The sequence below is a fragment of the Urtica dioica genome, chromosome 8 (genome assembly GCF_054948205.1).
Source record: "Urtica dioica subsp. dioica isolate 48M chromosome 8, U.dioica_male_clone48M_v1_H2, whole genome shotgun sequence".
Lineage (NCBI taxonomy): Eukaryota > Viridiplantae > Streptophyta > Magnoliopsida > Rosales > Urticaceae > Urtica > Urtica dioica.
Window position 1 is genome coordinate 7,467,139 of NC_142763.1, and position 13,698 is coordinate 7,480,836.

The 13,698-nt window shown below is 40.3% G+C and overlaps 1 protein-coding gene and 2 pseudogenes across 1 annotated transcript; 2 read left to right on the forward strand and 1 right to left on the reverse strand.

Annotated features, from left to right (window-relative positions):
- Positions 1-1,371: 1,371 nt before the first annotated feature.
- On the forward strand, positions 1,372-3,404 carry LOC149387743 (pentatricopeptide repeat-containing protein At5g50390, chloroplastic pseudogene; annotated as a pseudogene).
- A 409-nt stretch (positions 3,405-3,813) lies between these two features.
- Positions 3,814-4,528, reverse strand: LOC149387744 (cellulose synthase A catalytic subunit 4 [UDP-forming]-like). Its single transcript, XM_089622237.1, has 2 exons — positions 4,165-4,528; positions 3,814-4,074 (listed from the first exon to the last, which is right to left on the reverse strand). Exons 1-2 carry the CDS (start codon positions 4,210-4,212, stop codon positions 3,814-3,816), a joined length of 309 nt encoding a protein of 102 aa, XP_089478363.1. The 5' UTR covers positions 4,213-4,528.
- Positions 4,529-10,079: 5,551 nt separating this feature from the next.
- Positions 10,080-12,353, forward strand: LOC149387745 (pentatricopeptide repeat-containing protein At5g50390, chloroplastic pseudogene; annotated as a pseudogene).
- Positions 12,354-13,698: the final 1,345 nt, after the last annotated feature.

Genomic DNA, 13,698 nt, shown 5'->3' on the forward strand with positions numbered 1-13,698 from the left:
TACAACAAAATATTATAAAAAAATTTAGTCTTCAAATATTTTGTGAAGATTCTATTTCATTTGAAAATATTACATACAAAATATTATATAAAAAATAATACATACAAAATAGCTCAAATTTATAAAATATTATACATTAATAGCACAAATTTATAAAATATTATATATATATATATACAATTTTCTATTAAAAAAGATTATATACATAATGTATTTTATTTATATATGTTTAAAAATTGAAAAATATATGTATGTATTACATGTATATATTTTAAATATATTTTGCCACATTTTTTTCGTTCGGTTTTTCATCGGGTTGTCGTATTTCCATGGAAAACGGTATTTGAAAACTTCAAATCGAATACCCTTTTCATCATTTTTTCCGTTCGGTTTTCCATCGACTTGTCGATTTTCCGTAAATCAGGAAGCTCGAAACGGTAACGAAAATGACATTTTTTTCATTGCCTAGAACTACTAATTTTTCAATGAACTATTATTAATTTTAACAAAGGTCGGATCTCGCTATCTACAAATGTGGTTTCTTGGGTCACTCAACCAACTACTTTTTTTTTTTTTTTTTTTTTTTTTTTTGTATTTTATGTCAGTGATTTAAAAAGTATTTTATGTTCAGTCTTCAGACAAACAGTCAAAACAACATAGGCGGAGTTAACAATGCAAGAAACCGTTTCTTTCAGGCTTCAGACCAACTCCACCCGAACGTCATTCCGACTGAATGGCGTCAGGGTGGATTCCAACCATACCCTATATCCCACGCCAAAATGGCGTGGGTGTTTAATTGATTTTAGTGTTGCGCCAAATATGACGCAACACTATTCACTACACTATTTTTTTTTAGCCCTTGTAAAGTTTATAATTTATACATTTGCACTTATTTATAAAATTATATCATATTTATCCTTAAATTATTTTATATTTTATATTTTATAATTTATTTTCAAATACAACATTAACATTTAGAGTTTGAGAAAAACTAAAATGACATTAATAAATATTAAGCTTAGTTTATGTTAATTTGTATTTTGAATTATTTTATAGAGTAATATTTTATTTTACAGTACGCATGTCATATGAAACACTGCCTCAACTTTCTTCTCTCTGCGTGTGTTTCCAAAGCTACGATCTCATCTCTATAGCCATGGAAATCTCGCTCGGATCTCGAACCGCCACAATTTCTTGCGTCTTCGGTTTTTCTTCCTCTGATACTCGGTCCTTCGAGCGCCGGAGATCTCTGTTATCGCCGCCGAAGGCTGTGGCTCCCCGCGCAAAGTGCTCTCTCCAGCCACGCCCGGAGGCGAAACGTTTCGCGGTGGACGTTGGAGAGAGGAAAAAAACGGCATCGATCAAGGAGCCGAAGGTGGCTACGAGGTCGATGAGTGGGATTTGCGATGAGATAGAGAAGCTTGTTTCGGGGAAGAGATACGAAGAAGCACTCGAGCTTTTCGGGGTTTTGAAGATCGCTGGCTGTAATGGAATCCGGACCAGTACTCTCGATTCACTGGTATGGGCTTGCATCGGATTGAACTCCGTTAGAGAAGTGAAAAATCTCTCTAAATTCGTTTCCAGGACTGGCCTTGAATTGGATTTGCACATGAGGAAGAGGTTTCTTTATATGCACGTGAGGTGCGGGATGATGATCAAAGCACGCAAACTGTTCGAGGAATTGCCCGAGAGGGACTTGGACTCATCCACAATGATGATCGCGGGCCTCGTGGAGTCGAGGCAGTTCGCCGAGGCGATCAGTCTGTTCCTCGAGATCCACGAGAAATTCTCCGAGATCGGAGCCCACACATTCGCCACCGTGATCCGAGCCTGCTCGGGCCTCGGAATCGTGACTATCGGACGGCAGATTCACTCCTGCGCAGTCAAGTCCAACGTGGTGGCCAACGCCTTCGTGGCCTGCACTCTGATCGACATGTACAGCAAGTGCAACTCCATTAAAGAAGCTCGGCTCGTGTTCTCCAGGCTGGCGAAGAAGACAACGGTGGCTTGGAACTCGATCATCGCAGCGAACGCGCTCCACGAACACACCGAGGAAGCCCTGAGTTCGTACTACGCGATGAGAGACTCGGGCGTTAAAACTGACCATTTCACCTTCTCCATAGTCATCAAGATCTGCTCGAGGCTCGCCTCGCTGGCGCATGGCAAGCAAGCCCACGCCGACCTCGTGAGCCACGGCTACGGATTCGACCTCGTCGCCAACACCGCGCTTGTCGACCTCTACGGAAAGTGGGGCAGAGCCGAGGACGCCCGCAACGTGTTCGACAAAATGCCGCTCAAGAACGTGATCACGTGATGATCGCCGCGTACGGCAACCACGGGCTCGGGAGCGAGGCCATCAAGCTCTTCGAGAGGATGACGAGGGAGAACAAACGGAAGATCATCCCCGACCTCATCACGTTCCTTGCGGTCCTCTCGGCTTGTTCCTACTCGGGCCTCTCCAATCAAGGCTGGGCGATCTTCGAGTCGATGAGCAGAGACCACAAGGTCAAGCCTCAGGCGATGCACTACGCGTGCATGATCGAGCTGCTCGGGAGAGAAGGCTGGTTGGAAGAAGCCCACGAGATGATACTGAAAGCCCCGTTCGAGCCCACGGTCAAGATGTGGGCCGCGCTTCTCACCGCTTGCCGGGTCCACGGGGATTTGGAGCTCGGGAGAATCGCCGCCGAGAAGATCTACAGAATGGAACCGGAAAAGCTCAACGTCTATCTAGTCCTCTTGAACATATACAAGGCCACAGGAAAGGCAAAGGAAGCTTCTTCCGTGCTTCGGACCCTGAAAAGGAAGGGTCTGAGGATTTTCCCGGCGTGCACTTGGATAGAGGTGAAGAAACAGGCCCACGTGTTTCGGTCTGGAGACAAGACCCATGCGGAAACCGAAAAAATCTACCGGAAACTCGAGGAACTGAAGGCCGAGATCACAGAGCTCGGGTACGTCCCCGAGCGAGGCTCTGTGCTCGACGAACGCGAAGAACGGTCGTCGCATCAGAGCGAGAAACTCGCGATCTCGTTCGGGATCATCAGTACTTCCGACGGGACGCCGCTGCAGATCGTGCAGGGCCATCGGGTCAGCGGAGATTGCCACTCCGCGATCAAGTTGATCGCTTTGGTCGCCAGGAGAGAAATCGTTCTCAGGGACGCTAGTAGGTTTCACCATTTCAAAGATGGAGGTTGTTCTTGTGGAGATTATTGGTAATTTCTTTCAACAATTATACTACACCTTGTTTCATTTTACTTCTATTCTTCAGTTAGTATCATAAAGATGGGAATTGCTCTTGTGGAGATTATTGGTGACTTTCTTGTCTTTCTTTTTCAAGCACACAACTTTAATGTTAAGATTGTCCATTTAATCATAGCTCAATAATAAATAAAAATTGGCCTACTCTTGTTATTTAGTTGTGAGTAATTTTTATTTATTCTTTTATTGAGAGGTGATTTGAGAATTGAGAATTGCATGTAATCATCCTCATCGGCTTCGACGTTGTTTACATCGTCTTTGCTGAGCACATTTCCTCTCTTTTCTTGCCTCGCTTCCCACTTTTACACTGTCTTTCCATTCCTCATTGGACTCATTGCCATAACCTTCTCTCTCTCCATCAAATTCCTTACCAGCAACTACACATTCCAATCACAGCAACTTAATTAATTGAATGTCTATATATATATTTCTGATATTGATTAGGAAATCCAATTACCACTTCCTCCAACAGAGAAAGCGTGAACATTGGGCTGCCATTGCTGATTACTGTTATTATTGTTATGGTTGTCTCCACCGTCCTGTAAAATAAATAATTATTTATAATTGCCCTGAAAATGTCTTCAAATAGATACGGAAATGTACGTAGTATCGCACACCTCTGTGGCGCTTATAATGAGTGTTGTACTGAGGACAACACTGGTTTCCGTCGCTGCGCTCGTAGTCGTAGCACGGCCGGCACACCGGAAACTTGCACACGTGGCACGCCGAGAACACCTCTCCGTTCTCGTTGCACCCGATCTCGTCCCCACTCACACGGCAAGTGCTCTTCGACAAGGCTTGTCGTGTCGGAGGCCGATTCTGCAAAAAAAAATTAAAAAAAAAAATTATGTCGTGTTGTCGAATCGAGTATTGCGTGTCTGTGTGTGTGTGGGGTTAGGAAAGTTATACCTCGGTTTCAGGGAACGAGGTAGAGCCGGCCATGGGATTCGAGGCCATGGCGTGGTGATATGATCAGAGGAGATCGGGGATGAAGAGAGAGTTGGTTTTTGTTGTGGAGGAATGATGAGAGTGTGGTTATATTGTGGGGATTGAGAGTGAAAAAGGAGAAGAGAGAATGGACAAGAGAGTTAGAATCTACCTACTGTGAGTTTGGAAGTCGTGAGTTTGATTCTAAGAGACGTTAGTGATTTGGTACGAGATCAAAAATGGGTTTGTTTTCTATTTTAATATATATTTTTTGGTGTTGCTTAGGTTCAAAGGAAGCATGCTAGATTATATTTTCTGATTAACCTAAGCTTGAAGTTTGGTTGTCACTTCATTTTATTGCCTCTGGCCGTGTATGATTTAAGCTTCGCGTTTGGTCATCAATCGCGTTGTGTTTTTTTTGGTAAGATGGGAAATTTTAGATTTTTAAAGATTACCCAGTCTCAATCACACACAATCCTGCCGAATTTTCTTCGACAATCACAACACAACACGCAATACAATCCGTAAAGGAATTAGCCGGTAAGATATTACAAGTAAACATCCAAGGGATAATAGAGAGAACACAACAGTATCAATCTCAAGGTTATGTAGTCGACGACACTGTATTATTATAATTTAGACCCGAGAACAGTCGATTCCTTGCAGATAACACGGCAATGGAGCCAGATAATTCCCAGAGCCCTAAATACGAGTATTAAGAATAGAGTGTGGCAAAACTTGTTTAATGATAGTTCCAACTGCAATAATTGACAAGTTTAAAAAGCTCTTCTTCCAAGCTACGGCTACTCGATATTACTATTGATGTATTGGCAGTTTCAATTCTAATGCTAAGTTGACTTGCGAGTCGGCTTATTCGGTTGTTCTCGGACGCTTTGTTGGTTGAGAACCGGCTTCGCACGAGTCTAGCTCATGTTTCTCAGCTTCCTCTTGATGCCCGTTGATCTAATCAGAACCTTCTCGCGGTGTAGTTTTGGCATCGTTTTCACTTTTCCCGTGGTCGGTTTTGGAGGTCTCTGGGTCACCCTTTTCAGGGGAATCTCGAATTGGGTCGGAAGGCGCGGCAGAAGGGTTCTCAAAAGCTGAGGATGAAGCCTTTATCTTGTCCATACCTGATTTGCATTGCTTCTCGAACATCATTTGCAGGTATCTCCCTTGTTCTTGTATTCTCAATTGCATGTTTCTTTGTATCTGCACAAGACATATATGTATATCAACATTTACAGCGTTACAACGTGCCCACAAAGGAGAGTGGCAGAATCAAGTTCAATTTTTTTGTATTGTGATCAATTATGAGGAACATATAGGTGTTAGACTCATCAGGTTATCATTGGTTGGCATCTAATAATCCTATTTGACAAAGAAGTCTGAAGTATTATGAGCTTTCATCTCAAAAACCCTTGACCTTTATAAAATCTGTTAGTTATCATTCAGTTTCAATAAATGATGCTAACAAGAAGTAACACATGACACTACTGCGAACTATGGTTTGGACGACACACTTTGGATGACAGTTCTTAAAAAATGTCGTCCAAGCCTCCTCGCCACGGCGCAAATTACGCTCATTGCGGCTAGGAGCATGTTGTACAACAATTTATTTAAAATGTCAAATCTTTTGTAATTTGACCGCGGCGGGATTCACTCTCACCGCGGAGACGAATATATTGCATGGCCGTTTTTTTTTATCTGTCTCACATAGTTGTCTCTGTACGATAGTTTAATGTAGCTGCCTTACATTCCCGTTGCGGCTAGAACTAGATAGGTCGCGGCGACGAGAACTTTGATTGACAGTAGTGTTCAAAAACTGCTGTACGAATTCGTACTTTGTACAACAGTATAACCTCGAGGTAATTGAAACTCGTGCGATTCTCCACGACATTCACACATGTCACAAGGTTAGTTAGACACCATTTTCGGAGTCTGATTCTCAAGTTATATGATCTACAAACTTCAACGATGGGTATAATACGACTCCGATAGAGTTGATTTTTAATGATATTTTGTTGCTTGTAATAACTTATGCAGAGTCTAAATTTCTCATGGCTCTAGTACTATTCAAGAAGCTATCCACAATCTTATTAAAGTTGGTTAGCTCGTTGATTCCAACAAGGTTTGGTGACACGAGATTTCTAATTCTATCTGGTTGAGGCGGAAACTATTAATTAGTGAGAAGCATTGAAACTGGTTCTTCTGCGGAGATAACTCGTATCAAGAATCGAATTCATGTCAAAGCATGGGAAGATTCAAGCAGCTATAATTGTTATACGAGGAAGATTCATGCAGCAAGAACTCCAATACTCGTTTTTCAATGATATCTGTAATGTTTGATAGGGATACCGGAGTGAGATACCGGACATAAAATAAATGACGCAGTGAGATAACGAAGTGAGAAAAACGAAGATACTCGTAGAAAAGTACGAGGTATCGAAATGACGTAGTGAGATAACGAAGTGAGATAAGCGAAGATACTCGTAGGAAAGTACGAGGTATCGAAATGACGCAGTGAGATAACGAAGTGAGACATGCGAAGATAATGTACGATATATGATGGGTTTACCTTTTCTTTCAATACTTCATTCTCTGTCAAAGAATCTGTATCCGCTACGATCTCATTATCCGTCAAAGAATCTATGATGAAGCTATTTCCTATAAAAATAAATATAAATAAAGATTAATAAGCGAAATTTCTTTCATAATTGAACAAGTAAATAAATGCATCGGTAATTTTTATTTCTAAATTAATGTTTTCTCACAAAAACAATTTTTTTCAAATTGTAGATGATCATTTTTCTTGATGTTAAATTTTTTTTTAATTATTTTTATACTATTTTGAGATTTATTCAATATTGTTCATTGTCTATATAATTTCATTTATCGGAAAAATAATTGTTTTCATTTATGTTTTTGTATTTTTTGCTGTTGTTGTAAGTTGTAACATGATATACCTAGTACTAGCAACTAGCTAAAAACATAAAATTTCTATTTGTGTACGGAACATCATAGGAAATAAAGTTCTTTAAGCATCTTTTGTCATAATATTTTTTTAAGGCCATTTGCTATCTTTTTTCATATTTGATTGACTATTTTCTAGCTACCATATACTATAAGCTTTGTAGGGATGAGAATATTTTTTTAGATGATAAATAAATAAAAATAAAAAATATGAGAAAGAAGAGTAGAAATAAATAAAAATCATTTTACAGATACATGTAGACTGGTCAAAATATACTCAGACCCCCTGCTTCCTCAACTTTTTCAGGGGCATTGTTTCGTCTATGAAAATTTAGATCATCAGTATTATTATGCTTCTTTATGTTAATAAAATACGTGAAATATAAAAAATTTAATTTATATTTGCATTTTTAATTTTTGAAGAAATATATTTCGAAGAACGCACGTGATCACATAGCAGAAAATATATAAACTCAATTTTATGACCTTCATCTTATAAATTTAATCTTGTGCTTTATCACACATACATTTTACAAAATCTCTCTTGTAAATTCATATTTTGTAATGATCTCCAATCTTCCATTAATATATGGACTACTTACATATTTTGTCCCTCAACTCTTACTCATGTAACGATAGTCCTCTCAAATTCAAAAAATAGCATCCGTGCCCTCAAAATCCGACATCAGGGAATATGTAGTCCTTCTGTTAAATATTTTTGACGGTGTTAAACAATTAAAAGATAAAATGGTATTCAACCTTATCTTTTCTTTATTGTTTATTTATTTTATTATTTTTGTTTATTTTTTTTAAAGAGAGAGAAAGAGAAAAATAAAATAAAATTCTTTTAAGGGACACACTTATGGTCACATTATATGCTAAAGGCTTTGTAGGATGGAGAATAAAGGCTAGAGATTTTTTTTGAAGAGAGAGAAAGAGAAAAATAAAATAAAATTCTTTCAAGGGACACACTTATGGTCACATTATATCTAAAGACTTTGTAGGATGGAGAATAAAGGCTAGAGATTTTTTTTAAAGAGAGAGAAAGAGAAAAATAAAATAAAATTCTTTTAAGGGAAACACTTATGGTTTGTTGAGATTCTTGAGAATATACATGCTCAGAGTCATTGCTTCAGCTATTCTATTCTTTGTAGGTGCATTGCTTTATTCTATTGATATAACATTGCTTGATCTTTTAAAACATGGCTTTTATTATTCTTTGTATATTAGTTCAAATTAAAAACCTGAAAAGAGAAATTTGTATCTTTTATTAATGGACAAAAGTACTGATAATAATAATAATGAAGAAATCATGAAATCCTAAGCCATTGGGATGAAAATTTACTTCCATATTCTATAAAATGTGGAACCATAAATTATAGGATGAAAATTTTCATTCCAAATATTTATGCATTAATCTAGATGGATCTGGAAATTCATATTTTTATATAAAAAAAAAAACTAAATGTGATATTAAATCATTTTAAAATTTGTTTTTGTAGTTGTGGGTTGTAAAATAATTGATCTAAGCAATTTTACACTTGTGTATATGTACTTTTGATGACAAATATGTGATTTAATAAAGTAGTTGATTCTAATATATTATTAATTCTACAAGCGAATATATCAATTAATAAATTATTTAATGGAAGAAAAATAAAGGTGAGAGATTCCGATTCTCCAAAGAAGACGATGGCTCGCTTTATCCCGGAGAATAACAGGAAGGTGAGCATAAGTCTGGGAGTTAACTGTTGAGCCCTCCGACGTGTTCTGCGACGGCGATAGAGTAATCGGTTTATTGGTGGCGTAGACTTTGCTTATTGGTGGAATCGGCTCCATGAGAAGGACTTGACCCCGAGCATGAGTGTATTTCTCATTCAATCCCATGAGGAATTGCATAACATATTCCGATTCAGCGAATTCACTCAATTTGGCCTTTCCTCCACAAGTGCACGGACACGTACAGTCTGGTTTGAAATCACAAAGATCTTGATGAATAGCCTTGAGTCTTGTGAAGTAAACACCGATGGATTGTTGATCTTGTGATAGGTTGATGAATTCACGCCTTACTTGGAAGATTCTTGGCCCGTTGCTTTGTTGAAATCGATCCTTCAGATCGTTCCAAATGTCTCTGGCAGTTCCTCCAAAAAGAATGCTCGAAGCGATTTCCTTGTTCACAGAATTCATGATCCAAGCGATAATAGTGCTATTGTTTCGACTCCACAAGCGAAGAAGATCTGGATCTTCAGGCGAAGGCTTCAAGATCGTGCCGATACCATATTGGATTTGAGAATCCGATCCAAGAATGAAAGAAAAAATACTGTTTCATTGATTCAAAATAACCAGAGTACAAAGGTATTTAAATACAAAAACTATCAGCTTTAACAAACGTCAATCGACTATGTCCACACGACAAGTCGTATTGCAATTCATTAAAGCCTCAAACTAAAACGACAACAATGGTCGTGTTTGGCACAACTTTTTTAAGCCTGTTTTTGCTGTTAGCAAAAAACAAACTGCAATCTTACTGTTTGGTAAAACAGTTTTTAGAAAAAATTTCAAAAACGATTTTAAAAATTGTGCATGAGTCACAAAAGCTACGAATCTTAGCATTTAGAAAGTGTTTTTGTATTTGATATAAAATTATTTTAATATCCTCACGTGATTATCCATATCACTGTAAAATATTTATTTTATGTCTATTTTAGTCTTTTTACTATAATATATTTATTTTACCAAACGCAAAATGAGCTTTTGTTATTAGCAACAACTGTTTTATAAACAGCTTATCAAACACCTATCAGTTTAAAAAAAAAAAAAAGTTTTTTCCAAAAACTGAATCTAAAAGCGTTTTTTTTAAAACAAAGCTATGCCGAACAATGCCAATAACAAACGAAGAGAAATTAAAAACAGAAACACGCTAAATAAAGCCAACGAAGAAACACAACCAGCCAAAGTCCCTCATCTCCAATACTCTGCGTGTGTTTCCAAAGCTACGATCTCATCTCTATAGCCATGGAAATCTCGCTCGGATCTCGAACCGCCACAATTTCTTGCGTCTTCAGTTTTTCTTCCTCCGATACTCGGTCCTTCGAGCGCCGGAGATCTCTGACATCGCCGCCGAAGGCTGTGGCTCCCCGCGCAAAGTGCTCTCTCCAGCCACGCCCGGAGGCGAAACGTTTCGCGGTGGACGTTGGCGAGAGGAAAAAAACGGCATCGATCGAGGAGCCGAAGGTGGCTACGAGGTCGATGAGTGGGATTTGCGATGAGATAGAGAAGCTTGTTTCGGGGAAGAGATACGAAGATGCACTCGAGCTTTTCGGGGTTTTGAAGATCGCTGGCTGTAATGGAATCCGGACCAGTACTCTCGATTCACTGGTAAGGGCTTGCATCGGATTGAACTCCGTTAGAGGAGTGAAAAAACTCTCTGAATTCGTTTCCAGGACTGGCCTTGAATTGGATTTGCACATGAGGAAGAGGTTTCTTTATATGCACGTGAGGTGCGGGATGATGATCGACGCACGCAAAATGTTCGACGAATTGCCCGAGAGGGACTTGGTCTCATCCAACATGATGATCCTGGGCCTCGTGGATTCGAGGCACTTCGCCGAGGCGATCAGTCTGTTCGTCGAGATCCACGAGAAATTCTCCGAGATCGGAGCCCACACATTCACCCCCGTGATCCGAGCCTGCTCGGGCCTCGGAATCTTGATGATCGGACGGCAGATTCACTCCTGCGCGGTCAAGTCCAACGTGGTGGCCAACGTCCACGTGGCCTGCGCTCTGATCGACATGTACAGCAAGTGCAACTCCATTAAAGAAGCTCGGCTCGTGTTCTCCAGGATGGCGGAGAAGACAACGGTGGCTTGGACCTCGATCATCGCAGCGAACGCGCTCCACGAATACACCGAGGAAGCCCTGAGTTTGTACTACGAGATGAGAGACTCGGGCGTTAAAATCAACCAATTCACGTTCTCCATACTCATCAAGATCTGCTCGAGGCTCGCCTCGCTGGCGCACGGCAAGCAAGTCCACGCCGACCTCGTGAGCCACGGCTACGGATTCAACCTCGTCGCCAACACCGCGCTCATCGACTTCTACGGAAAGTGGGGCAGCGCCGAGGACGCCTGCAACGTGTTCGACAAAATGCCGCTCAAGAACGTGATCACGTGGAACGCGATGATCGCCGCGTACGGCAACCACGGGCTCGGGAGCGAGGCCATCAAGCTCTTCGAGAGGATGACGAGGGAGAACAACCGGAAGACTATCCCTGACGTCGTCACGTTCCTCGCGGTCCTCTCGGCTTGTTCCTACTCGGGCCTCTCCAATCAAGGCTGGGCGATCTTCGAGTCGATGAGCAGAGACCACAAGGTCAAGCCTCTGGCGATGCACTACGGGTGCATGATCGAGCTGCTCGGGAGAGAAGGCTGGTTGGAAGAAGCCCACGAGATGATACTGAAAGCCCCGTTCGAGCCCACGGTCATCATGTGGACCGCGCTTCTCACCGCTTGCCGGGTCCACGGGGATTTGGAGCTCGGGAGAATCGCAGCCGAGAAGATCTACGGAATGGAGCCGGAATTGCTCAACGGCTATCTAGTCCTCTTGAACATATACAAGGCCACAGGAAAGGCAAAGGAAGCTTCTTCCGTGCTTCGGACCCTGAAAAGGAAGGGTCTGAGGATTTTCCCGGCGTGCACTTGGATAGAGGTGAAGAAACAGGCCCACGTGTTTCGGTCTGGAGACAAGACCCATGCGGAAACCGAAAAAATCTACCGGAAACTCGAGGAACTGACGGCCGAGATCACAGAGCTCGGGTACGTCCCCGAGCGAGGCTCTGTGCTCGACGAACGCGAAGAATGGTCGTCGCATCAGAGCGAGAAACTCGCGATCTCGTTCGGGATCATCAGTACTTCCGACGGGACGCCGCTGCAGATCGTGCAGGGCCATCGGGTCAGCGGCGATTGCCACTCCGCGATCAAGTTGATCGCTTTGGTCGCCGGGAGGGAAATCGTTCTCAGGGACGCTAGTAGGTTTCACCATTTCAAAGATGGAGGTTGTTCTTGTGGAGATTATTGGTAATTTCTTTCAACAATTATACTACACCTTGTTTCATTTTACTTCTATTCTTCAGTTAGTATCATAAAGATGGGAATTGCTCTTGTGGAGATTATTGGTGACTTTCTTGTCTTTCTTTTTCAAGTACACAACTTTAATGTTATGATTGTCCATTTGATCATAGCTCAATAATAAATAAAAATTGGCCTACTCTTGTTATTCAGTTGTGAGTAATTTTTATTTATTCTTTTATTGAGAGGTGATTTGAGACTTGCATGTAATCATCCTCATCGGCTTCAACGTTGTTTACATCGTCTTTGCTGAGCACATTTCCTCTCTTTTCTTGCCTCGCTTTCCACTTTTCCACTCTGTCTTTCCATTCCTCATTGGACTCATTGCCATAACCTTCTCTCTCTCCCTCAAATTCCTTACCAGCAACTACACATTCCAATCACAGCAACGCAATTAATTGAATGTCTATATATATATTTCTGATATCGATTAGGAAATCCAATTACCACTTCCTCCAACAGAGAAAGCGTGAACATTGGGCTGCCATTGCTGATTACTGTTATTATTGTTATGGTTGTCTCCACCGTCCTGTAAAATAAATAATTATTTATAATTGCCATGAAAATGTCTTCAAATAGATCTTCCGGAAAATAATATATATATATATATATATATATATATTTTACCGAGTCGTTGGCAAGAGGATTCTGATCTGAGTCATCAAGCTGAAGATGATTCTTAACTGGAAACTCTCGTCAAAATTTTCTCCATCGAATTCGTCTTCATCATCCCCAGCGACCCTGAGACAACCTGAACAGGATAATAATAACTTAGGCCACAAGTTTTCACGAAACTTTCTCAGCGCATAGATACGAAAATGTACGTAGTATCGCTCGTAGTCGTAGCACGGCCGGCACACCGGAAACTTGCACACGTGGCACGCCGAGAACACCTCTCCGTTCTTGTTGCACCCGATCTCGTCCCCACACACATGGCAAGTGCTCTTCGACAATACGATAAAAATTAATTGTCCTACTAATAGACTAGTCTATAAATTTTACATTTGTTAAGAAGCCTCAGTATGTCTTGGGTGATTAATTTACTTTATCCTATACCTATACCTATACATTATAGAATAAATTTAAATCTTACTTATATTTATCTTTATCATATTTAAAAAGAATATGTCGAACTCTGAAACAGATAACTATTAATGTATTTGTAATTCTCATCGTAACAATGATTTCATTAAGATATTATAAGAATTGCTTAAAAATATATTAGGAATAATTTAAAAGACAAACTCGTTATACATTGCTTTTATATTGCACATTGAATTTAAAATTTACAATACGAATAATCCAAACTATACAAAAGGATACTAAATAATGTATGATCATAACAAATTAGAAAAATAGTCCTTATGCACTAAGAATTAGGACTGTTTAAAAATATCGTGAATGTTTGTGACCCATTATT